Source organism: Pocillopora verrucosa, chromosome 1 (genome assembly GCF_036669915.1).
Source record: "Pocillopora verrucosa isolate sample1 chromosome 1, ASM3666991v2, whole genome shotgun sequence".
NCBI lineage: Eukaryota > Metazoa > Cnidaria > Anthozoa > Scleractinia > Pocilloporidae > Pocillopora > Pocillopora verrucosa.
Genome location: NC_089312.1, coordinates 30621083 through 30647815, shown reverse-complemented (window position 1 = coordinate 30647815; position 26733 = coordinate 30621083). Strand labels below are relative to the sequence as shown.

At 37.6% G+C, this 26733-nt stretch overlaps 4 protein-coding genes across 4 annotated transcripts in view; 3 read left to right on the top strand and 1 right to left on the bottom strand.

Moving 5' to 3' along the window:
* The window catches only part of LOC131788206 (small subunit processome component 20 homolog), a 37804-nt gene extending 17997 nt beyond the window's left edge, over positions 1 to 19807 (top strand). The window contains exons 22-40 of the mRNA XM_059105282.2: positions 4565 to 4732; positions 5357 to 5523; positions 5994 to 6141; positions 6386 to 6502; positions 6828 to 6998; positions 7556 to 7687; positions 7874 to 7984; positions 8260 to 8339; positions 8431 to 8500; positions 8722 to 8841; positions 9033 to 9095; positions 9281 to 9412; positions 9623 to 9785; positions 10329 to 10492; positions 10583 to 10654; positions 10751 to 10951; positions 11169 to 11295; positions 11592 to 11737; positions 19062 to 19807. Coding sequence (XP_058961265.2) covers positions 4565 to 4732; positions 5357 to 5523; positions 5994 to 6141; positions 6386 to 6502; positions 6828 to 6998; positions 7556 to 7687; positions 7874 to 7984; positions 8260 to 8339; positions 8431 to 8500; positions 8722 to 8841; positions 9033 to 9095; positions 9281 to 9412; positions 9623 to 9785; positions 10329 to 10492; positions 10583 to 10654; positions 10751 to 10951; positions 11169 to 11295; positions 11592 to 11737; positions 19062 to 19196 — 2487 coding nt within the window. The 3' untranslated portion in view covers positions 19197 to 19807. The remainder of the gene's footprint in view (positions 1 to 4564; positions 4733 to 5356; positions 5524 to 5993; positions 6142 to 6385; positions 6503 to 6827; positions 6999 to 7555; positions 7688 to 7873; positions 7985 to 8259; positions 8340 to 8430; positions 8501 to 8721; positions 8842 to 9032; positions 9096 to 9280; positions 9413 to 9622; positions 9786 to 10328; positions 10493 to 10582; positions 10655 to 10750; positions 10952 to 11168; positions 11296 to 11591; positions 11738 to 19061) is intronic.
* On the top strand, positions 200 to 1543 carry LOC131788208 (QRFP-like peptide receptor). Its single transcript, XM_059105284.2, has one exon. It carries the CDS (start codon positions 200 to 202, stop codon positions 1325 to 1327), a length of 1128 nt encoding a protein of 375 aa, XP_058961267.2. The 3' UTR covers positions 1328 to 1543.
* A 166-nt stretch (positions 19808 to 19973) lies between the features above and the next one.
* Positions 19974 to 21218, bottom strand: LOC131788207 (adenosine receptor A2a-like). The gene has a single exon (XM_059105283.2). The coding sequence runs from the start codon at positions 21019 to 21021 to the stop codon at positions 20005 to 20007; it is 1017 nt and encodes a 338-aa protein (XP_058961266.2). The 5' UTR covers positions 21022 to 21218; the 3' UTR covers positions 19974 to 20004.
* Positions 21219 to 25247: 4029 nt separating this feature from the next.
* Positions 25248 to 26593, top strand: LOC131788190 (bifunctional arginine demethylase and lysyl-hydroxylase JMJD6-A). Its single transcript, XM_066170825.1, has one exon. It carries the CDS (start codon positions 25301 to 25303, stop codon positions 26342 to 26344), a length of 1044 nt encoding a protein of 347 aa, XP_066026922.1. The 5' UTR covers positions 25248 to 25300; the 3' UTR covers positions 26345 to 26593.
* Positions 26594 to 26733: the final 140 nt, after the last annotated feature.

Sequence of the window (26733 nt, the reverse complement as noted above, 5' to 3'; positions counted from 1 at the left end):
GTTACAGTACCTCTCGCGCAAAACAGATTCGTGTCGTCGAAAGAGGCCGGCAACATTTATCTTCCACCGGCAGCTTTTGAACGTGTACAAACTGACGTATTCTACCTCTGAATTCAAGAAGGACTGAGGTATTAGACTGAAGATATTTACCTCTTTTTTACTAAACAAGTTTGGGTTTTCTTTCGAAAATAAAAACAAAATGACGGACATGTCAAATGTAACAAACGCTACAAATCTTTACTGTGGTGCAGATACCTCCACAGTGTCTTTGGTTGTGAAAGTGTCTTTGTATGTCATAGTAATGCTGGTATCATTAATCGGAAACTCCCTTATCTTCGCCGTCGTTTTGAAGAACCGTAAAATGCGAACGCCGGTAAATTTCTTTGTCGTTAATATGGCTGCTGCGGACATTCTCATTGCGGTGTTCTACATGCCCAGGATGATTTCGCGCTTTTTTCTCGGCTCTGAATGGGGAATAAGCGGCGGCCTTGGGCATTTTCTTTGCAAAATTGCTCCAATAACCCAAGAACTTTCGGCATCAGTTTCTGTCTTAACTCTCATTGTGATGGCAGTGGATCGGTTCTTTGCAGTTTTGTTTCCGTTAAAACGAATCATTACTAACCTGGTCGCGAATGCGTCAATCGCGCTTGTGTGGATCATCGCCGCGACCGTTCGCTCGCCGATGTTCTACGCTTTACGCCTTGTGCAAACTGAAGACGGCAAAACTTTCTGTGTATTTCAAATGGAATCTCAAACGGCCTCGGACGTGTACTTAAATTTCGCGTTTGTACTCTTCTATGTAATTCCATTGTTTGTTCTTACTGTGCTCTACAGCGCTATACTTGTGTCTCTCAAGAAACGAAAGCCGGTGGGAGAAGAACTAACCAACACACAGAGAAGATACAAAAATCGTCTGAAACGAACACGTAAAGTGATAAACATGATGTTTACTATTGTGTTTGTTTTTGCATTCGGCTGGTGCCTCCACTTCTTCTATCCGGTACTTTCAAATCGTTACGGTCTAAAGGTGTGCAAGTTAGTGTTCCCAGCATTCTTTCTGGGGCATGCCACAAGTGCAATTAACCCCTGTATCTACTTGATTTTTATAGAAAATTATCGGCGCGGCTTCCGCGCGATTTTAACTCCTCTTGGTCGGAGGTGCTTTAACCAAGTGATTCCGGACTCTACAGTCGTGACACAGGATTGTACAGATTTTACTGTGAGACACAGGGACAGTAACAATGAGAGCCTTACTCTTGGTACACTGGACTGTGAGCGCACCGTGAGGCCAAGAACAGTCCAAGTTCTTCCGGCACCTACTTTTTAACTTAATTGATAGAGCTACACCTCTATGGCCAGTTTTTTAAACAGAGTTTGGCTGTTTTTCTCTAAAAAGTGCGCGAAAGCCATCTCCGAGTTAGCCAAAGGTCGTAGGTAAGCGCTGGATTTAGAGAGCAGAAACAAAAAGGCACGTGGCCCACACTGGAGAAACAGTTATTTTCCCAAAATGTCCGACTCCTGAATATATCTCTTAGTTCATCACTTGTCTAAACCGCCTCCCAAGTTCGTTTCAATAACCAAATTTGGAATTCGTTTCAATAACCAACCCCTACTATTATTCCTGTAGCCCTTTTGTAGTAATGAGAAATATTTCTCGTTTTCCGAAAAAACGAGATACATTTTTTATTTCGTTTGTGGATCTCTTTAATGATAAGAAGAAAAACAAATGAATTCAGAGGTACATTTAGCCGTTCGCGTTTTCTGTGTAGACGTGGCTCTAAATATATCAAACATGTTACCAATTGCTTTTTACGCTCAGTTGTTTTTAAATTCCACTTGTGACTGTATCACTGTGCGATCAAATCGACGAGTGTTCTCTTTTGTGTCAAGGACAGTCACGCCTAAAAATGGAAAAATATAATACAAAAGCAAAATCTCGTAAGCATCGCCGCAAAATGTAATGCTAACGTAGAATGTAATAAAGCATTTAAGGCAAAGTGACGAAATGTCTTGGAAACAAAATTCAATAGCTGTTCTAACGCAAAATTTAAATGAAATATTAAACTCAGAGCGTCATAACCTTTAAGGACAAAATTCAATAACTTCTCTAAAGCAAAAAGTTAATGAAGTGTTTAACACAAAAGTCCATAAGAAATGTCCACTGATAAAAATTAAAATAACTTTCGAAGGACATAAATGTTATCCGAAATCAATTTCACGACTTAATTACGTTTTGCCAAAAAGGGTTTTTAAGTGAATGGCACAGTAAAAGTACAAGTTTTTGTATCCGGACAGATTCAGGGATTGATGCCTTTTTGTTGTAATTTATCATTGTAGCGCTCATTGAATCTGTAGACTTTCTGTTATAGTGCTTGAGCCCTTAAATTCAAGGGCTGTTCGTAGGGAAGGTGGCAATTAGTTTAAAAAAAAAATGAATAAATAATCTATAGCGATAATTTTTGGATGAAACATTCTGACCCTTTTTTTTTCTTTTAAGAATGTGGTCAGACTAAAACGATTCATTTTAAAACTTTGGTTCATCAGAGTTATCGGGTTGAACACACACCTAATGTACTTATGTAAAAAAGTTATGTAATAAGTTAGAAACTTGACCGTATAAAATGTAGATTGATAATGATATCCCTATGTTTCGTTCACTGCATTGAAGAAATTCAACTAAGCACAGAAATAATAAGGGAGAAATTAGAAGCTAGCACGACCATACTCAGTCTTTTAAAACAATAAAAATAACGAGAACTCAATTTTTTCTGGTCTTATTTCAACTAATAGTTCAGTAGTGTTCATAGCTGCGAGGATCTCTTATATTCGTTTCTTCACCGCTGTGCATATATATGATTTTCATATATGTACAATCAATAGATCAGCCCCATCTATATCAATATTCTTCTGACTGATTGCTTGAAAAGGCAAAAAGTTGTTAAATTTTGCGTTGAATACTTCATTACACTTCCGTCGATGTTTCTTGCAATTTGCGATAGAATCGTGTAGCTTAAGGTAAACTCGCGGTCTGATTGGCTATTGAAGGGAGGGTATTTAGCGTGGAATTGCACTTATGCATGAGGAAATATTGCAGACGTGAGTCGCGAGCAAAAATTGTTGCTCTCGTGAAAACAAAAATGCAACTCGTACTACGAAAAATATCACCTTGGAAATGAATAAATTTACAGAAAATGAATGTATGCCAAATTTTGAATTTAAATTTAAATTTTTGGAAAATATGAGGAAATCCTCACACTCAAAATACCACTATTATCATTAAGATAGTGTTAAGCTTGTTTAAAAAGTTTGAAAACAAATGTAAAAACAAGCACAAGGTACAAATAAAGTTGTCGAAGATTTAAACGTGTACGACCTTGTCTCTTATTCGCTAACGCAATGACAGTTCTGACAGTTGACTTTGAAATGGCTTTCTGGGGCGCGCGCTCAGGATAAAAACAAAAAATGTTATTACTGTTTTCTTTTTTTATTATTTTTATTCAATTATGCGAATCAAGAAAAATTCACTGCCTGGAATTTAACGTGGAATTCACTCGTTAGGCAGTGAATTTTTCTATCATAATCATAATAGATATCATAATCCATTCGAGACAATTTATTAAAGTTTGTAGCTTAGTACCAGCAACCGCCCTTTGAAAAAAAAATGAAATTAAAACCTTATTCATAAGATTAATGTTTTGTAATGGTCAATGTTTTGTTATATTACAAGACTTGGCTCACGATCGTTTACCTGCTTCGACAATGTGAAGTGTTTGCTTGTAGTATTGACCTAAGATCAGTTACGCTCTTTTCGTTCATCGATACAAAACGCGCTCTCTGATAGACTCATGCACCTGCCTTACTCGATGTCAAGAATACTCGACTAAAATGGGAATCTGCAATAATACACAATCACAATCGAGAGTGATACGGTTTTTGATTGTGAACCTGTGCATTTTGCTTTCAGAGAAATATTTATTTCTCCTTCAATTATCAAACTCAAAAAGAAATGAAGAAATATATTGATTTTCTGAGACCGCCGCCCGGATTTGTTTTTTTGGCGCTCTGTGATTGGTCTAGAAAAATCGCGCCGCCCTCTGAATCAGTCATATTAAAAAGCTGAAGCTCATCGCGACTTGGTCACTTGAGTTTCCCGTGTTTCAAGCAGTTTGCCTGCTCTTACTCTGAGTTCTCATTGGCTAATCATAATTTTCACCTTTGTTTTAATTGGTCGCAGTTATTACTTTGGATTTAGTTTTTCCACAATTACTAAAAAACTGCTCTATTCACCACACGATTCTACTTGACTTTGGTGTAGAAATACGCCTGTAGGGAACCGTAGACTGTCCTGCGTTGGTATGCAATGCATGCAAGGAGGTAAACAATAATTCAATAAGTTCTGGACACAAAGGAGCTCAAACTGTCACTTAGCCCGACGGTTTGCTAGTCACCGATATTTTTTGCTTAGTTTTGCGAACCAGTGGGGAAAACTGTACAAACAGTTAAATAATTTATATACGTTAGATCTGCTACCAATAGTTCTTTTATCTTTTTATTTTTTTCAAAGGTGCTAGTTGAGGATTTATTCGGAGAAGTTGCTAAAGAGCGTGAGGTGGAAAAGATTGTCAACAAGCTTCATGAAGCAAAAACATGCAAAAGCTTTGACACATTCGAAGTTCTTTCAAAATTTGCCGGAACGCGATCACTGACTCTTCTGATATCCCCTTTGAAGGAGGTGGGTCTTATATTTATGATACAGGAGCAAACCTTTGTGGTTTTGGTTTGGTTTTTTTTTAATTAGTTACGTAGCGATATTTGAGTGACTTCTTGTTTGCGGTGCAAAAATATAATCTTTACTTAAAAAAGTAAGCTCTGAAAAATGTAATGACAGAAAAGAGGCAATGATAAATCTTCGAAAGAAGAACATTAAAACGGATTTTAATTGAGAAACCTGACGGACTTGGAAATATTTTGGCTGATTTGTGTCTATAGGCGCAAATCAGCCAAATTATATGTATAATCGCAAGCAGTGACGTGGTTCCTCCGCCCCAGGCGACACCCAAACGACTTCAAAAGTGGACGCAAAGTGAAAAGTGAACATACGTTTGTTTCTATTCACTTGAAGTCCACTATTGTGGCTCTGTGTGGCTTACGTTTCAATTTTGGTCGCTACTTAGCTTAGTTAGTTAATCATGTGAGCTCAGAGTCTCCATAACCTTTCTTACTTCCTCGACGTTATTTCTTTCTTCAATTTTTTTTTTTTTTTTTTTGAGGGTGATAGGAATTGCGACAGCTTTTACCAACATTTCCAAAAAATAAAAATACATTTACTAAAATGCTTGATGGTTAATTCTTTCAGGTTCTTTACTCCACTCAAATTCACAAAACTGCTCGTCGAGTAGAAGAAGTCCTCCGAAGAATTAGTGTTGGACTACAAGCGAACGCAAGCATCACTCCGCAGATACTGCTTGTGTTTATACACGGAATAACTGGTGAAAATGTGCGGATGCTGAAAATGAAGCAAGAGTGAGTGGTATAAACAATTCAGTATTAATGTAGGGAGCCAAAGAAGAGAAAGTATTTTTCTCTTTTTTTGAGGGGGTGGGGGGAAGGGGGAAAAATCCAAATCTCTGTCACCCGAGGGAGTCAAAGTGGCAGTTTCCTCGTGGAGTTCCAGTTCAAATGAACTTTATACGCGTAAAGAGATTTTGCATGCTCCTCAAGCCGTGTAAAGGAATCAATTTTGATCACTTTTCATTATTGCCGTGGAGCCGTTTAGTTTTTTTTTCTTTTGTGCATGTACCATTTGCTCAACTCTTTAACTCCAAGAAGAATTTAACTTTTAACTTTTCTTCACAATATGACGAGAGTAGAGAAACTTATCAGCTATATGGTCTTATCTTGAGTTAACGATAAATTTCAATATGTCTAATTTACAAAGACATCCGGTAGCAGCTTTTTCCTATGAAGCTCATTTGTTTATTTTTCAAATGCAGGGAAAAGAAAGCAATTTCGACTCCAGCCGATCCCAGGCTCCAATCGAGTAGCTCGTTGTTGCTTCCACCCAACCCTGTACGAGGAGGTAATGTCCCTCAGAACAACAACAAGACAAATCATCACATTCTAGTGGAGTTTGGTCTTCAGGTGAGTGAAGCAAACTGTCTCAGCCAACGAAAGAGGCGATTAAAGTTTGTAAAATTCCATGTTTACAATTTCTAAACATTACCAGCTCAGCGATCAGAACCTTCTATGCTGGTGACGCGAAACTTTACCGTGATGTTATTTATTGTTTAATGCAGAATACTCTGTGATAACTTTGACTGGTTTCATTGTGTTGATAAATACGAAATCCAAATTGGAAGATCCCTCGTGCTTTTCAATTTTCTAGTTGCTGTATATGCTGCTTAAACACGGAAAACTCTCGCCTTCAGACCAGGAACATCAACGAATGTTGGATCCTTTCGTGGTGCTTCTTACAGACTGCCTCAAATCCAAATACAACAAGGTACAGTTTGTCGTCTCTAAGGAACACAGAAAACGTTTTTATTCTTATTTGTCCTGATAGTTTCTATGTAAAGTTTACGGATGAGCAATAACGCCTGTATTACTGTCTTTGAGTTTTGGTCATAAAGGAGAAATCTGTTTTACTTTCCCTTCCCTCTCCGAAGTCTACGTTACGGAATCCAAGAGGAACGACATTTCTTTTTTCCTTCTTTCTGGCATCTCTCTTTTCATCTGCTCTACTAAGGGCCGTTTCCGGACCCTTTCCACTGCTAAAAATGGCTCAAATTTTCGCTGTAATACCCTGATCAGTTATATTTTATCTCCAGGTTGTGACGATCTCTCTACGTTGTGTCAGCTGGCTCGTTAAGTTTCCACTTCCGTCGTTGAACAAGCATGTCCCCACAATGGGAAAACTCCTCTTCAACATACTGAAAAACTATGCAAAAGCCGGTGCAAAAGTTGGAGAGAACTTTGAAATGCTCATCTCGGCCTTTAAGGTACGAATGCGTGTATTAAGTTTCAGATTTCTTCTCATGGAAAATGCACTCAGTGGTAACTTTGCTACCAAGCGAGTAGGTTAAAATACTGGTATGGCTTGGTAAAGCGAGCATCAATGAACAGGATATGCATGTGTGTGGGCGCCTTACGCAAGCGAAGATGACCACAGACAGCTTTATTTGTGTTTCTTTACGTTGTTTATTAGGGCAATCTGTGCTCGGAATTGTCTTCCACGGGATGGACAGATCTATCACAACACTGAACAAGGACAAAAAACAAACTTTGTAGGGCGAAAATTATTATAATCACGAATTTTTTTGGAATGCATTTTTATAAGTGCAGAAAATGCATTAAAACGATACCTTCAAGTTTTAAAAACCTTTCTCCCGAGTACTTAACTTTTAGACTTTGAGGTGCCCCACCCAAAATTTTGTTTGATTATCACTTGCATTTTGGAAGTCTTTCAAGGGAACATAATTGATACAAATAAATCGTTGTTGCATTTGTTGTCTTTTTCTACACATTCTAACAGTCGCATGTGCGTTTTCATTTGCAGGCCATGACCGTTGTCATAAGGGACTTCAAGGAATTCACAGTCGCTGAGAAACACCTGCAGGTGTTGCTGGGATTTGTGGAGGAAGACATTCATGATCACACCAAACAAGGAACAGCTTTTCCTCTTCTGAAGGTAAGTATTTTATCTTATTTTGTGGGTTTCCTTCCTGTAAACGTACAAACACTGTACTCAGTAACATCGTGAATGAGTTACCTAGATAAACACTGCCTGATATTCTTTAATGCATTTAAAACGAAGTTTCTCAGAAAGATTATTTTTTTGTTTATTTGTTTATTTATTTGTTTGTTGTTTTCGTAGGCAATTCTCTCTAGAAAACTCATTGTTCCCGAAATCCACGATGTCATGTGGAAAGTTGGGCAGCTGTCAATCACAGGTAGTTCACCATCCGTTCAGCTCCAGTCAAGACAGGTAACTGCTGGATATTTACTCAACCACTTTGTTATTTGCTGCCTACCTATGTATTCTTATTACTTTTTTTTAAGTAACAAATTATAAATATTGTTAATTTATCATAGCAGCTCAGAGTGTCCTGAGTTGGGTGGCAGTACCCTCTCGCGTATAGCCTCTTGTGGACACTTAAGCTGTGGTCCTTTTTATTGTTGTTGTTTTTGTTGCTGTTGTTGTTGTTGTTGTTGTTGAAGGTGTTGCACTAGGTGTTTACAATCCTAAATTTTGTTTTCCAGGTTATGCTACAGTTTCTCCTTGATTACCCACTAGGTACCAAACTACAAAGATATCTAGAGTTTTATGTTTCTCAGCTCAGGTGAGTAGTCCAGGTTTCTGCTCTGAGCTAGTTCACTACGCACAATCCCCGCTGATTGTGTAATTCTGAATTTCTCCTAATCTCACTCTAGCTATGAATACGAAACTGGTCGGGAATCGGCGCTGGAGATGTTGGAATCTATGTTTTCTTCTTTTCCAAAGGTGAGATGATGAAACTTCCATCAGCCAAATAATTAGTTAAGGTAGTCTAACCTGCAAATCATGGTTGTTAGCAAGAAAGACAATGCTCCACTCTGTGGGGAACAACGACTTTCCAAACACGAATATAAAGTACTTCACACTTTCGTTTGTTTGGCCTAAGCATTATATTTTCCTTACTTTCAATCTTATACGAATGATACCGTTTTATCTCTTTTTTTCAGTCAATGTTGTTTGACTACGCTGGTTTTTTCTTTGTACCGCTGTCCTCCCGCCTGGTAAACGATGACTCAGCCAGTTGCCGTAAGCTGACTGCACTTGTTATTAAGTCACTTCTTGGGAAGGTACTCACTCGTTCCGAAAACAATGTTCGTAGAGTATGTCAGTGTAGTTCTAGATAAGGATAGATTTGTTAGCAGAAAGATTATCTAATCAAGCTTTAATCTCTCGAATAAATGAATTCTTAAGCAATATGCTGTTTTTTGAAAACTTAATCTTAGCCTCTTCACGTGACATTCTTACTTTGTTTCCCAAGCTTGATGCCGATGAGCGACAGAAGCTGTTTTCCATCGTTCTTTTATGGTTCAAGGATGAAAAGGTGAATATTGCAATTGAAATGCGTTTATGTACCTCGGCCGTTCTTAGTATTTTGTGGTGCTGCGATATCATGGCAAGATTTATTTTTTAATTGTTTATTTACTGAAAGAAATCTCATTTATAATGTTTTCCATAGCACGTATTTGATGTGACTTTCTCCAACCGCAGTGATTTTCTGTTTCGTAGATCGCTTTACACCGCCTTGCTACTCAAGTTAGTGGTCTCTTCGTTGAGGTTGAAGAAAAGGGCTTCGAGAAAAGACTTGGGTCTTTATTACCACTTGTACGCTCTCTTATAGTTCCAGATCAATTTGAAAAGGTATATACATTTTTTGGACAAAACCTACTTCACGTGTATTATCTTCCAAGTTACGCTTTTCAACCTTTACTCTCTTTCCCAGAGGCGCAACTCTTTCCGCCAAAACGGTCGCAGCTCCAGATTTAATCTTAGCTTTTCCCCTCCGCCTAAAATTACATTCCAAACATTTTTTGGTAATTTCTTGGTAGAATGATTTTTTTCCCTTTTTAGGAGAGGTGTGCTGAGGAAGGTGGTGAACTTGACATTTCTGAGGGTCTCCACCGGGTAAAGGATCACCTCCTTTTTAATGCTCTCTCGTTTTTGACAAAGATTATTCAACATTGTCAAGTTATTAAAAATCCAAGCCGACAACAGGAAATGGCGCAAATCTGGGGTGAGTCGTGACTCTCGACAGCATGCATGGTACTATTATGGCTGGATCAATGGCAACGACAAACGCTTCAGGAAAAGTCTGATTTGACTCACTTCTCCTACATCCTTACGATAAACCCTGTAGACAAATAGCGAAGAAAAGTAACTACTAAGAGAATTATATTCACTATTATGTACAAACGACGGCAGTAGACAGCAAGAAATTATTTTTTTTTCTGTTTGCCTTTTAACCTCACTTTTGTTCTTTAAATGTCACACGTAGTCCTCAAATTTACAATCACGAAATTCCCCTTGGTCTTTGTCTACTCTCCCGTCCCTGGGTAGTTGTGCCTCTTTCACCAAAGCATCTTACTCAGGTACATCCTGACGAGGCTCCTATATGAACAATTGAGGGAGAAGTTGGTAAATGGTCTGAATTTCGAATGAAAAGTCGTTTTCAGCAGGCATTAAAACTCTCATAAGCTTACCAAAGTTTGTTTGTTTATTTATTTATTGAAGTATGTCGAGTGATATCTTTTCTATCTGTTTTGGTCAATCTGGATAGAATCTGTTGAAGCGCATTTGCTGCATCCGCACTCCTGGGTCCGACTGGTGTCCAGTCGATTATTTGGTCTTCTATTCGCTGCGTGGAAACCCGAGGACCTGGTGACTGGTTATCAGAGGGGAAGTTCATTAAACTCTTATCTAACAAAGGATCTACCTGGAAAGGTGACTAGAACTCTAGAACTTACAAAATTCTTTTAACTCTAGGCAGTTTTTTTGTAATTATCACTTCACCATGTTCTTTACCTCGTGTAGGTATCCAAGCTTTGCGATGACTTCTGCACTCAACTTCATTCTCCGCTCTTGGAAAACGAGTTGGGAGAGCAGGTAGGACCAATTCCTTGTTGCGTTTTTCTGTTCCACTCTAAACGTTTTATCCAGACATGAGAGAATAAATTTCTTGCTTTGGTTTCGCCACAACAGATCGTCAAAAACTTGGTATTCCTGGCCAAAACACTGCAACTCTTAGAGCTTCAAAACGATGGGGGAGGTAAACATGGACAAGAAAACGAAGAATGCATCAGCGCGGGTGATGGAACCACTTTCTCACTGGCAATCCTTCTAAGCGACATGAACAAGCTAGCGACTCAAGAGGCCTCTCAAACCCCCAAACAGACTCAAAAGGTCGGTATGAACAGTACTTGCTCTTTTTTAGTGATGTAAAGCAGTAGCGTAGTTTTGGTTCTCTTTGTTTTGTTTTCTTGGTAAATGAGTTTTGAAACTATGTTAACCTGGTGGAAGTGTCCACCGTGAACTTAGGAAAGAGTTATTGTGGTGTTTTGCTGTCAGGAGAAGCTGATTAGTGCTTATCCATTCGGTCATGTTTTTGATTATCTTTCAGAGATCCTGTGTGTTGAGATGGCTCGCTGCAGTGTCTATTAATTTGGGAAAAGATGCCATTGAACCACATCTAGTGGATATCTTAAGCCCAGTTTACAGAGAGTTGGAATTAGCCACTAGTTATAAAGGTAACATTTTTAAAACTGTAAAAATGATGTTCAATGCAATCTAAGAACGTGAAACAAAGAGGAATCTGATTTCTTCATGGGAATTTACCATCCCTGCACTGAATTCCGATTTGGAATGGTCTTTCACCGAGACACAGACACAAACTTTTCTAGAGGCGGCACTTTTCAGTAGATGGCCAAAAGGAATCTAGTATTGTAGTGGTTTTGCTTTACTTTGAACTTTGTTTGGTCCATAAAACCCGCACCAGTTTCTCAAATATTTGGATGCATAACTTAAAACCCACTTCTTTCTATAGATTCCGATTTGGTGAAACTTGCCCAGGAAGTGCTGGAACTTATCAAAAGTCTTGTCGAACGGGAGACATTCTCGTGGGCCTACGCCAGTCTCCAGCAAACCGCGACCGAAGCGCGGGAAACGAGAAAGAGAAAGACTGCGCTAGAGGTAAGTTGCGCATTGTGTGTTTGACGAGGAAAACTACTACTTTGCAAACTTAGATAAATGCGCGAATTTCGTCTTTTCTTTTTGGTGTCTAGTGCTTTAGCACGAAGACACCTATGGAAGAGTGCAAAAAATTTCGAAAAATACTTCATATACCACAAATTACGAGGTCATACTAGTAAGGCCACATGAAAGTATACATTTTGTGATAGTCGACATGAAGGGGGAAAGAAAATGTTAACCAAAAAATGTGTAAACAAATCGATTTATAATCGCGGGGAGTCGGAAACGAAAAAACTACGACGAATCCCATTCAAGAAAAAAACAGAGCGAGGAATAGTCGAGACCAATGGAATTTGGAAACGCGAAGAAAACAACAAGTCGATGAAAAGGTAATGTTTTCTTTCGACGTTGTGCGTAGTCAAACCCACGCGTGGATGGTGAAGTAGGTAAGTGAAGCGGTCTTTTGTGGAGTCTTTATAATGAATTTCCTCAAAGTTTGTTTCTCATTATGCCACAGTTTTCGAAGCACGGTTCAATGTGAACGAGTGAAAGGCTTCAGAAAATAAAGAGAGATTGGTTAGCGTGCATTACAGTGACATTTGTAAATCTGAATTGAGGCAGTCAGATAGAAGAGCGGCTATGTGTGTTGAAAACATATTCTTTAAAACAAAGAAACTGCAAATGAAAATACTATTAGGAAATTCCCAAGTTGCTCTTAGAAAGTGCAAAGGGAATAGCAGAACTTTAAATGCAGCACAACTTAAACAAGAAGGAGCATTAGAGAAATTGATTCATCATGATGTGGATTTCAGTTTCTTAGAGCATTAAGAGGTTCCCTACCATAATTTGAAAAAGCAAAGAAAGACTTGTTTGCCTTGATAAGACAATTAGGACCAGCCTTCAGTGTTATTTTGTAGTTTCTCTTCAGCAGAAACTCAGTGGATCCATTTGCTCAGAATACTTGGAGAGTTGGTTGACCACAAACAGTACACTGATACTCATCTGGAAAATATGAACTGAGATGAAAAATGTAGGTTAATTCAAAGTGACCCAGTATCATGTGCCAGACATTTTGATTATCAGATCAGTCAATTTCTCACTAACTTCCTCTTGAATAAGTGCCAACCTCTAGGAAGGATATCTGACTGGTTCTATAGAGTAGAATTTCAACAACGAGGTTCACCTCATATCCATATGCTTATATGGCTAGAAAGTGCACCAGTGTTTGGAATTGATGATGATGCAACTGTTACAACGTTCATTGATCAGATTGTAAGTTGTAAATGGCCAATTGATGACCCACAACTGCAGAAACTAGTGAACAGACAAATTCACAGGCATTCTCACACATGTCGAAAGAAGTCAAAGAGTGAATGTCAATTTAATTACCCGCAACCTCCTATGAGAGCAACTGAAATCATGTATCCTTTAGGTTCAGATATATCACAACACGAAATTAAAAAACATAAAGAAACTTGGAAAACTATTAAAAAGCAACTAAATGATTTAAAGGATGGTGAATCAATTACTTTTGAGGAGCTGCTTCTTAAACTAAGTATTACTGAAAATAACTATCGATTAGCTATCAGGACAGCTTTGAATTCTCCAACTATATTTTAAAAAGAGAACCAAGTGAGTTAAGAATTAATAGTTACAACCCAACTTGCCTTAAAGCATGGAGAGCAAACATGGATATTCAATTTGTTCTTGACATCTATGCGTGTGCTATGTATATAGTATCATATATTTCTAAAGCACAAAAAGGAATGAGTAAACTTTTGTGACAAGCATGTGCAGAAGCAAGGAAAGAAAATTCTAACATCAAGCAACAAGTCAGGGATATTGGAAACAAATTTTTAAATAGTGTTGAAATTAGTGCACAAGAAGCTGTATACATTGTTCTCCAGCTCCCTATGAAGAAGTCATCACAACGAGTGGTATTCATAAATACTGCACCTCCCGATGAAAGAGTGCAGCTCCTCAAGCAACTTAATGAAATGAAAGAAATGGAAGATGATTGTGAAGAAGTGTATACAACTGGTCTGTTGCAGAGATATGTAAAACGTCCTTCAGCCTTGAACACCTAACATTAGCAGATTGGGTAGCATGGTATGACTTGTCTCAAAAGCCTTATGTAAAGAAATCTTTTCAAAATGACACAGATAAACTTCCTTTAGAAACAGGCATTGATGAAAATGATGATACCCTTCCTGATGAAAGTAGGAGCAATAAGGAAACAAATAGAAAAAGATCATCAGCTAGAATTATTAGAAGTGTTTGGTTTAACAAAGAAAAAGACCCAGAGAAATACTACCGTTAATTATGCTCTTCACATCATGAAGAAATGAGGAAACTGACTTAATATCCAATTGTTCTTCTTATAAGGCCCGATTTTTACTTATGAAAGATGCCATAAATGACCAAATGAAACAATATGCTGTTTACAGCGATGAAATTGATAAAATTCAGGAGCACATAAATGATAATATTCTGAGTGATGATCAGTTTCATTCAATAGCACCATTTACTCAAAATATAGAATACCAAGATGAGTATGAAGGTGTTCATGACCTACATCCTGACTTCAATGAGAACTATGACCTATCAGAAGATGTTGGAATTCCTTCTGTGACAACAAGTACTGAACCACTAATATTAAATGAGCTGCAAGACAATGATTATAGACAATTAGTACAAACACTAAATAAAAAGCAAAAATAGTTTTTTTTATCATGTCTTGCATCTTATTAAAACATCAGACAAACCATTTTACTATTTTCTCTCTGGAGGAGCTGGAGTGGGTAATTCCCATCTTGTCAAAGCATTATATCAGGCAGCATTAAAATATTATAACTCCAGACATGGAGAAGATTTCCAAGAAGTCAAAATATTGTTGCTTGCCCCTACTGGAAAAGCTGCTTTTTCTATCAGAGGTAACACAATACATAGTACCTTGCAAATACCAGCATGCCAATCACTTAAGAATGACAAACCACTAGACTCTAGTAGACTTAACACTTTGAGATGCAAACTTCATGCACTTAAACTAATATTTCTAGATGAGATATCTATGGTAGGAAATACCATGTTTAATGTACAAATAAACAATAGATTAAAAGATATTAAAGGCAGCAAAGAGGCATTTGGGGGTGTTAGTGTTATTGCACTGGGTGATTTATTCCAGCTAGAACCAGTTATGGATAGATAAGTGTTTAAAGACATGAAGGACTCAGAGTATGGAGCTCTTGCTCCCAACCTCTGGAAAGAACTTTTTACCATATTTGAATTACAAGAAATCATGAGGCAGAGAGAAAGTAAACAATTCGCTGAAATTCTTAACAGATTAAGAGAAGGTAATCACACTACAGATGACATTGCCAAACTTAAAGAGAGATGCATTTCAGAAAATTGTAGAGACTACCCAACTGATATTCCCCATTTTTTTACACAGAATTCTAAAGTAGATGAGTGGAACAATAGAGTCCATATGGCAGCTACTGGTGATAAATAAACCATTAGAGCTTTAGACAGTGTTATAGGTGCAAACTCTCCAGAACTCAGAAGTAAGATATTAAACCAAATACCCCTAGATCCTAGAAAAACCAAGCAGTTAGCCTCAAACCTTCAACTTGCTGAGGGTGAGAGAACAGAGATAGCATTAAATGTAAGAACTGATGATGGTATCACAAAAGGGGCAAGTAATATTATCAAAAAGATTACATTATATGACAAAAGTAGACCATCTGGTATAATTTGGGTACAGTTTGACCATGTTGATGTTGGAGAAAAAACTAGATATGATAACAAGCAATTGTATTTGCAAGGAATTGAAGCTACATGGACTCCTATCAAACCTATCATTGCACAATTTGCAGTAGGAAGAAACAGAACAGCCCAAGTTGTAAGAAAGCAGTTTCCATTAAGACCTGCAGCAGCCAAAACCATACATAGATCACAGGGTGACACAGAAACTAGAATAGCTGTTAACTTTAACACCAAAAGAGCAATACCTCATGTGCATTGTGTAGGATTCAGCAGAGTAACAACAGTTGATGGACTTTACATAACTGACCTTTCTGAAAGTAAAATAGCTGTTAATCATGATGTTAAAGTTCACATGCAGCAGTTACGCACAGGTCACCATACCAAACTTTCTAATACTCCGATCTATGAATTAGACCCAAATACTTTTAAAATTTGCTTCCTTAATTCAAGATCTCTGCATAAACATATTGAAGACATACGTAGTGACCTAAACTATTCAAATATGGATATCAATATATTCTCAGAAACAAGACTGTACCATTTAGATAGCAATGCCAGCTATGCCATAAGTGGGTATACTATATTTCGAAATGACAGTGAATCTGCAATACTCACTACAAGACCCTTTAGTGAAACAGCTGTATAAACTAAAATCCCCTTTAAGCCTGGATATCTACTGGCCAAAAACACCAATGGAGTAGAAATAACCATTATCAAAGTTGTTGCCATTCCCCATGTTAATATCATAGGTGTGTACAGGTCACCGAAAGTGTCAGTCCAACAAATGTGTCTAGCATTGACCCAAATTCTCAATAGTTGCTGTTCTGATTTTAATGTTTTTCTTGGGGATTTTAATGTCAATTACTTAATTCAAAAAGAGAAAGTTCCCCTCAATAACTTGTTTATAAGAGAGAAAAATTACAGACAATTGGTATCATCCTATCCTAATTAAATTAGTGTTAATTTTTTAATATAATGTATGTTTTTCTGTTTTATTTTTCGATTGTATTTATATTTACATTTTTACGTAATTATATTGATTTGTAGTTACCTTTAGAGGACCCTTCTGTAAACCACTCTTTCTGTGATGTTGGCATCCTCAATAAAGATTAACTATTATTATTATTATTATTATCAATTTGCCTGAATCACAAGTGACTGTACACATTCTGGAAACATATTTCACTGATCATAAAGCAATATGTGCATTGATTAAAACTTGATGTTGTTAAAAATTGAATACACATGTAAGATGTTTGAGAATGTCATAAAGTACCAATAGAATTCAATGTAGGAAGATTAATTCAGAAATTCACTTGACATCCATCATCATAACTTATGCATGTATTGATAAGATGTTCCAATTTTTCAGATCACAAGCCAGTGTTTTTGCATAAATTGAAGGATAGAAACTTGAAAATAGGCACACATGTGAAGTCAGTTAGTTAACTGTCAAGTAACTGATCTAAAAATACTAATTTTCCTCAATGAAATTCCTCAATAAGATAACCTAAAACTATAATGCAATTCTGAAGGTTGTTTTGCTTTTTGGCAACCTTCTTACACTTTTTTCCATCAAAGAATAAACATAGGGATAGAGGTAAGCTTGCAATTTTTTTCCAATTTTATTTGGTTTCCCCTTTCTCTCAATAGTAGCAAACAATTTCCTAGCCAGTTTATATAATAACAACTAAATATACTTATTTCTCTGTTTAAATCTAAGTACCTTCTCCTCATTTTAAGTCTTTGTGTCAATACCAGTAATTTCATGTATTATCCCATTTTTTTCCCTTACAGCCTGTTCCTGAAAAATGGAGGATGAACTTACTGGCCATCTTCATAACATTTCTCCTCTAAAGAAAGGTTCTAAAACCACATGGTTTGATATGCAAATTCTTTGTTCGCAATTCATGGTTCGTGCAGAGGTCCCTAATAAGTTGTTACACATTCTGTTCCTCCAAAAGTTACTTGTAGAAGGGAGAAGACAATTAGAATGCACAGTAGAAACAAGGATTAATTAAATGCAGTATGTAATCAAAATTACAAATTAGAATCAAGTAATCGGTGTGAAATCATGTTGAATTATACGGATGAAAAGGGGGAAGTTGCGATTGAAGGTTACGAGATTATAATTAAAGATTGTTGCTGAATTTGTGTGGTCCCAACTGAAAAAAAAAGTACAGCAGTACATAAACTAAGAAAGTACCCTGGGAAATGCAACACATACCTAACTAACAATGAGACGATTATAAAGAGAACTGAGTGCGAGAAATAAACCAATGTAGTCAATACAGACCGAGAGGGAAATATCGTAAATGTAAAATAAAGAAAGACTTACTTTTGTCTAGCTCCTAACGATAGCAGATGAACATTGAAAGTAACAGCAGCAACTAATGACGATAAAAGATGAGATACAATATCTGATACATGTGCTCAAAAGAAAGTGATTGAAATGGCAAACTTATTAATTAATAATCATTAACTAATGAGGGATTAATTGTTAAAAAGAAGCCAGAACAGAAGACAAGAGAAAAGTACACGAACTACACGCTTCGAAACTAACACTCACGTGAATACAAACCCTATAATATTTTCTCTGGACCAAAAGCTATTGATAAAATTCAAGGAAAGTAAGCAAGAAATATATCTTTATTCCAGGAAGTCTTAGATAGACCGTTCAAAAACGAAAAAACCAAGGAATTTCTTGAACTTACAAGACCTGGGCGATATATGCACCATCGTTGTTTACATAAGTTCATGGCCATAGCGTTGTGTTAAAGATTCTGGAAGTTGAATAATTTAAAGACAAAATCTTCGATTTAATAATACCTTAAAAACATATGAACACTTAAAAAAATAAAATTATCAGTCCAAAAAATAGTCAAATATCGCAGAGTCTCACTTGAAGTTAGGAAGTTCTGTTTTCATTTTCGGGCCTTTCCCTACGCTTTTGAGAATTGCATTTTTTGTTACCCCAAAACTAATTCCGTCGCTTTTACGCTTAAATTTAAATTATTCCAAGAATATGTAGTTTCCATTTTAGCTCCGAAACGTCTGCTATGATTGGGATAGATCGAAAGAGGTAACAACTGTATGCCACAAAAAAAAGAAGTACATGTAAGCAACTAGCTCGCACTAGACACATGTATGCCTTTGCATACCTATTTTTCTTTAATGGACCCGTTTCCGTTTGAAGCGTGCGTCCCAAAATTCCCAAATCAGCGAACACAACAGAGGCGAATGACTAACGAGTTTGAATTCGAGATTGGCATGATATTTGCATTGATGTAGTGAAAAAACAAAGACGTAATTATCTTTTTTCAGAACAATTGATATTTATTTTAATTATTTTGATGAGTCATCATCACATCTTCTTCCTATTCGCTTTAACTTCCTACATTTCCCAAATATTCGGTAAATGTGGTGAAGTAATTAACGCTAGCATGTAAATAGTGAAATTGTAAAAATGTATCAAAACAGTTGAACATTTCTCCGTCTTATAACGTCTTAAATTATACTTCTCTATTGAATTACAATCTTCTTATTTTTGCTTTTTTAGGCAGTGGCAGATCCAGCAAAGAGTGCTCGTAGAAAGCTTAAGAAGAATTTGGCGAAGAAGGTGACAAGGAAAAGGAAAATTGATGCGCGCAAGCCGGAAAGAAAGATAAAAGCGCCCCGAATGCAGGAACTTTGACTCATACAAACACAGCATTATTTTTTACCTTGTGCGGGCCTATGAGCTGCCCGCTCCTTGCCAATTACCAAAACAAAATCATTTTAAATTTGACGAAAACATTTCATGTCATAGTTTTGCAGTCAAGTGTTTGAGAAGTTACTTAAGCTCTGTTGTCACCTAAAATGAATTAAAGCGAACGCCTGACCGCAGGTTGTCAGTTTGCTGGAAGAAAATCTCATTAGTTCGCTGCAGCTGAAATTTAGCACTATCTTTTTTTACTTGAATTAATTTTATTTTCTCCAATTTTACATTGATACGTATGGTGCTGTGATTCATATTTTATTGCGTTAACATTTATCTTCCGGAGACGTCAGAATTCTTGCGTTTTTAGTTTTCGCGGTCTTTTAATTCAACAACTGAACGCAAAACGAAACAGTCAATGTCTTCGTTTGTCAGTTGTTTTCTTACAGTATCAATAAATTTTGCCAGACATACAGGCGCGTAATAAAAATGAAAAAAAAAATTCGCTGTTAGTAAATGAACTACAATTTGGCGAATTGCCGAATTGTCTAATTTTAAAGCATGGCGAACCTAAATCAGCAATAATAAAAAATTTTTAGAGCGCTTGAAACTATGCGCATAATCAATGTGTGCAAGAGCTTCGTCTAATTATTAATTCTATGACTATCATTATCATTTTACTTTTGAAATTATTTTCGTTACATTTCTCTATTTTTTGTGGTTTCATAAAGTGTCTGAATAGTGCACCTGATTTCAGTGGGTTACAGTGCCCAGCTTTTTGTGGGTGATTGCTTATTTCACCTTGCTACAGTTTTGTATCGAAGCTTTGTCTCCGCTTGAATCTTTTCTTGATCCTGGTGCAACCCTGGAAAATCCTTTTAACAAAATATTTCCACACTTGTCTGTACTTCTGAAGTCGCCAACAGAACATAAACGGATTCATAACAGAGTTCAAGTAAGTAAATGTCACCTCTAGTACAGTCGCCGCGAGTAGCACTTTTGGACGAGAGTAACAAGGAATGCAGAAATACACCAGGCTTTTAAACACAAAAAATGGAGTTATAAGGAACAGCGATGCAGCGATTACAATCGCCAATCTTTTCGCAAGATGCATTTCTTTATCGGTGAAATTGCTACAACTGACTCGTACGCTGTTGCCCATGATTCTCCGTTTCCACAGTTTGTAGTATTTACGAAGTCGATACAGAATAAAAATATAAAAATCAAAAGTGAGATCCAGAAGAAAGACCGTGTGAATCCCAAATACAAGGCTAACTATAAAGACTTTGTTTTCAAACAAAAAGGCTGCGATTCCAAAGCAGATGAAGTAACACCAAACTAAAATCAGTGCCTGGTGAACGCGCCGATAGGTAATGATGGCTTTGTATCTCAGAGGCGCTACAACTGCGCAAAATCTGTCTACAGACAAAAGCATAAGATGTGCGAGCGATGCTCCGACTAGGGTAGTGCCAAGAGAATATGTAACGTGTAATGGAAGCGCGATTCTTTTATCAACGGCTATTTTCAAAAGCAAGTATGCGTTGAGCGGAGACAAGACCACGCCAACAAGTAAATCGGCCACTGCCATCGATTGTAGAATGAAATTCGAAGGTGATGAGCGCAAGTTTTTCAGTGGATCTCTCCATACTGCATAAACCACGAACGCATTCCCGAAGGTGATCAGAGGCGATAATGCGCATAAAATGATACCTTGTATCCAGGCCAAAAGAACCACTAGATTCCGCTGATTATCGAGAAGTATGTTTGCAGCAGCGTTGCTGCTTAAGTGCCAGAAGTCAGTATGGTTGAATATTGACGCCATTATTTTTTTCCCTACGGAATAGTTTTAATCCTAACACGAAGGTAATTCAATCAATTTGATTCCGCCTCAGTTTGTGTCGAGATACGGAAAAACGCATCTCTTAAAGGGGCACCCAATTACAGTTAAAACAATCAAGGAATTGCTTTTTGTTTATTCAAAGTTATTTTTAAGTACGCGCCCAATTTAGTGGTCCATAGATAATTTGTGCAAGAGAGACATCCATGACAACTTACGACGATAATTAGACACCAATTTTTTGTAGTTAAGCGAATTTCACTTTTCTAGCGATCAAGTAAAGTCGCCCTGGCCTCGATTCAGCAAACTTCCAATTAGCAAACACACATTGATCTCAAAAGATTATGCCAATATTAAAATTGCCGGATATTAAGTGTTCAAGAGTACTATCAGGGAATGAAAACTCATTCGGTTGAATTTTAGATTATGTTCAATACGTAAAAAAACAAACCAATCAGCTTCTCTGAGGAAATAGAGGCTAATAAGTCCGCCACCGTGGTGAAATTTTTTATTAAAATCATGTGGTTGATTTTATACTCTTTCGGGTTTTGTTCGGCAAACACAGAGCACCTGCAAAGTAAGGGTTTATGGTAAATTCGCTTCATTGCAAGTTAGCCCTCCCCTTTGCCAACTCGTTTTTCTTTAGGTGGCGCACGAACAGTTAATGTATGTGCGCCAAGATGGCTGCCGCTTACTGTCGTCGTTGTTGTTTTTTTAAGCTTTTGTGCTTTGTTACCTTGTTCGCTCAGTATCTTGACAAGCACAATTCAATCTGTTCGCCTCCATCTACCTTTAAAGGCCCTTTTAGCGTCAGTCGAAAGCTATTTTCTGCTTCTCGCTGCGGTCAAGACCTTGCTGTTGCAAGACGCTCAACTAAGTTACCGATCACCAAATGGTCAAAGCATGGTTCGACGGTTGCTGCTCTGTCTGAAAGAGGTTTCATCAAGGACCTATCTATTGCAGTGGATGTTGAAATTAACCCGGGTCCGGAAAATTTTAACTACATGCCGACTGCTTCACTTCAAACTTCAAGACCTAGATTTTCTTTCAGTCGACGTAATTTATTTCAACTTCGCTCCTGTTGTCCTAAGGTTAAACTGGATTATTATCTTATTCATCGCTTAAAGTCATTGGGAATTTATAGAGCTAGAGGTCGTAGAGCTGGTGTTAATTCTAGATTTGGATCTCGTCAACAACATCACAAGATTCCAGTTCGTGTCACTGACCACTGTTTTTTATCAACGACCAAACGCGCACGACTTCGACCCAAGGATACAAATTTGCATTTCATTTCTACTCACTCTTCTTCTTTACCCCGAATAATCCCCAAATGTATGGTCATTAATGCAAGATCACTTGTGAAAGTTGATGCTACTTCTGCTTTGCATATGGAATTGCACTCAAACAACTGCGATATTTGCATCATCTCCGAGACATGGCTTAAACCAAATTTTCCATCTCATCTCGTTTGTCCGAAGGATTACTCAATTTTGCGAAAGGATAGAACTGACCGGTCAGGCGGTGGTGTTGCTATTGTCTGTAGGAGCGATTGGTTGTTGGAACGATTAGACAGCGTTTTTTATAATGCCTTTGAATGTTTGTGGGCTAAAATTACAACTCCCAACTCAAGCTTTTATGTGGCTGCTGTTTATCATCCTCCAGATCCGCCATATTGTCCTGATGATTTATTGGAACATCTAACAAATAGTTGTGATCATTTATTGACTGGTAATCCTAACAGCAACCTTATAATTTGTGGTGACCTCAATCAGCTAGATTACAATGATTTTCTTACACAACTAAATTTATTCCAGATGGTAAATACACCGACAAGAAAGAACAAAATTTTGGATGTTTTGATTACTAACGTCCCACATTTTTGGAGGAAAGTATCGGTCACTCAAGGACTAGTTCGATCTGACCACTCTGTGGTCCTGGTATATCCCAGAATCCCACTTAAGGCTGAAAGGAAAACTGTGATGTTCAGAGATGTTCGTGATCATCATAAACTGGATATGGATAAACTGTTGAAGTTTCATAACTGGGACAATGTTTATCAATGCGGAGATGTGAATGGAAAACTTAATCTTTTTTGTACCAAGATTAAGACCATGTTTGATGAGTGTTTTCCGGGTATATCAGTACGTGTGTCTAATAGGGACCCCCCGTTCTTTTCTCCTCTAATCAAACATCTACTGGACCAACGGCGAAAATTGATTCGGCGAAGTAACATGTCAGGAAATTCTGTTTCGATTGAGATCCAAACTCTTCAAGAGAAAATCAACAAGTTGATCAGAGATAATCAAGTTCGAGCAGTTAAAGGGAATTTTGAGAAACATAGTGCAGGATCCAAATCTTGGTGGTCAACAGTCAATTCCCTGACAGGAAGGAAGTCTACCAACTCGCAAGTAAGCTCAATTATCTCCCCGAGCGAGATCAATAATTTTTTCTGTTCCATTAACACTGATCCTCTTTATAAACCCATTGACACTGTCACTATCCCGGAATCAAGCGAGATGCCTGTTTTAACGGTCTCCAGTGTTACCAGGAGTCTACTGAAATTAAAAAGAACTGCCTCTGGTCCAGATGGAATCCCGTACTGGTTTTGGAAAGAGTTTGCGTACGACCTCGCTCCTGCTGTTACCCATATTTTCAACTGTTCTTTGGAAAATCACATTGTGCCTGATCTTTGGAAATTGGCCGACATAACTCCCTTGCCTAAAGAGCCCAACTTTAAAAATTGCACACAGTTGCGGCCTATTTCGCTGACTAATGTAATAATGAGGGTTTTTGAACGTCTTGTATACAGACAAGAATTATCTCAATATATGAAGAACTTCATTAGCTTCGACCAGTTTGCATACCGCAAAGGCCACAATACGACAATGGCCTTAATTAAGTGTCAATATGCTTGGCTGAAATGGCTTGAGTCGGGTTTTGATTGTGTTAGAATCTTCTCTTTTGATTTCAGCAAAGCTTTTGATTCGGTCCCTCATGATATCCTCTGCTCTAAGTTGAAAACACTTGATATAAATCCATACGTGACCAATTGGATTATTAGTTTTTTACAGAACAGGAAACAAAGAGTTGTTGTTGATGCCATTGTCACGGACTATGTAAATATCAATAGAGGTGTCCCTCAGGGGACAGTTTTAGGCCCTATACTTTTTTCTATTATGGTCAATGATATTAAGGCCATTCTACCAAATCAGAATTTACTTGTGAAATATGCTGATGATTTAACATTAAGTATTCCAGTAAAATCGCTGGCTAATAACGGCAATTTAGCAGCTGAGGAGGTCCGATCGATCGTCGCATGGACATCTGCTAATCGTATGCAACTAAACTTCAAGAAAACGTGGGAGATGCTTCTTAGAGGCAAATCCACTAAGGCCTTACCTGCTCCTCTGGTTTCTATAGAGCGTAAACCATGTCTGAAGTTGTTGGGTGTAACTTTTCAATCTGATCCGTGTAACTGGGACTTACATTTTGATAATATTATATCGAAAGCCAGTAGTCGTCTGTACATCTTACGTGTTTGTAAATTCTATGGACTGCCGCTGGATCATCTTCATCTTCTCTTTATCAGTCTTATTCTACCTATATTTACATATGCTGTAGAAGTATGGGGCTGCGCGTATTATCATAAGTATCTGAGTCGCATAGACAGGCTGTTCAAGAGAGCTTTTAAGCTTGGCTACTGTAAAGAGCTTTTTTCGATTGAAGATATTATTATTCTAAAAGATAAGAAGTTGTGGGCCAAGATCACCGACAGCGATTTTCCAACAGCTTTAGATGACCTTTTGCCACCAGAGCGAACAATGGATACGCTACGTAAGAGGCGCCATAATTATATTCTCCCGCTTGTCAGAACTGAACGTTTCAAAAGGACCTTTATTAATAGATGTTTGTTCTCTTATTAGTTATTCAGTTAGTAATTTAGTTAGTTTATTAGTTTTATACTTGCTGATTTCATATCATTGTAACTAAACACGTTTGTTGTTTAGAGTGCTTAATAAAGACTTATTATTATTAACTTGCAAAGGTGGTAGGGGCGAATTCGTGAACGGTTTTGTATGAATAGTGACGGCCAGGTAAACCTTTTCAGTGGTTACGGCTTATGGATGAATGGCGACGGCTTAGTGGAAAGGGTTCCCTTGACGGCTTTGGATGGGAAACAACCGGGAAAGCCTGGAAAAGTCTGTTATTGCTACCAGTCTCTCCTCGCATACTTGCACAGTAATGGCGGAGGAGCATACCCAACATGAGACGGTATCGTAAACTCCATCGTTTGCTCCGAAATTTCGACCGTGTTAAAGTGAAAGTGCGCCCTCACTTAAAAAATAAAGAATGCTATGAAGTTACACAACACAGGAAAGAAGTAGCCTTTGTGGTGGAGGGATTACGAGTTATTTCAAGCGCTAACAAGTTCAATGTGGAGAACACCTTCACGAACGACGTTTCTTTGAAAGAATTTCGGGATCGCTTCGAAAAAGCTAAAATTCCAGTGGTGGTAAGTGAACGTCATGATAATCATACTTTGGTGCGATTGTGCTGCTTCTTCAAGCTATTTAAAGATAGATACTTTGAGTGTGGGGAAGATAGCGATGGTTATTCAATCGAGATCAAATTGAAAGATTTTTTGATCTACACGAGACGATGCAAAGACCGATTTCCGTTATACATTTTTGATGCTTGGATACCCCACTGGAAAGGTGCAGCAAGGAAACAAACTGCAGTCAAAAAGTTGTTTCAGACACCCAGGTTTTTCAAACAGGATTATTTGGCGTGCCTGAGGAAAGAAGAACGCCCGCCGTGGAAGTGGTTGTTGATTGGTCCGAAGTATTCTGGAACGGCAGTTCATGTTGACCCCCTTGGGACGAGTGCGTGGAACAGACTGTTGTTTGGAGAAAAACTTTGGCTTCTTTTTCCACCAGAAACACCAGCTGAAATGCTTAAATGGAATCAAAATGATTCATGCTGGGAAGAGGCTGGTGATTGGTTCATAAATATCTACCCCAAAACACAGTGTAACTCCTGGCCCCAGGAATACAAACCATTAGTTACATTTCAGTATCCTGGTGATGTTATTTTTGTCCCTGCTGGATGGTGGCATGTTGTGCTTAATTTAAAAACTAGCATAGCAGTGACCCAGAATTTTGTTAGTAAGGAAAATTTTACCTTGGCATGGGAACTGACCTCCAAGGAAAAGCCAGATCTGGCATTAATTTGGTCTAAAGCTCTTATGAAGAATACCAATGCAGGCATTAAACCATTTCAATTGAGTTCTGATTTGATTCAATTGTAGTTAATGTCATATTACAGGAAAAGTTGTTTTGACATGTTTGGGAGTGTACTGCTCTTGAGGCGTTTTTTTGTTTTTCACATTTATGGAATCTGATAGTCCCTTAAGCTTGTAATTTCCCTCCAAATCCTATTTTGCTGAAATGTACTTGCTGCAAGGTTACTCAAAATGGAGTGAGGACTATTATCAACAGAATTGTGATGGTTTTTATATCCATTACATGAATATAAAATTCCATTTGAGGCCCATGAAGTTTCTTGTGTTCAAGTCTCATTTTTTAATTTATTACATAAATTTATTTTTGCTTTTTTGTTTGTTGCCCCTAAACAGATTCTTTGATGTCAGCTTGAGAATCTGAGTGCCCTTAATTCTTGAAAAGTAATGATTTTCTG

Coding starts and splice junctions, on each gene's coding strand:
- LOC131788208 (XM_059105284.2), top strand. CDS start 200: ATGACGGACATGTCAAATGTAACAAACGCTACAAATCTTTACTGTGGT.
- LOC131788207 (XM_059105283.2), bottom strand. CDS start 21,021: ATGGCGTCAATATTCAACCATACTGACTTCTGGCACTTAAGCAGCAAC.
- LOC131788190 (XM_066170825.1), top strand. CDS start 25,301: ATGAGACGGTATCGTAAACTCCATCGTTTGCTCCGAAATTTCGACCGT.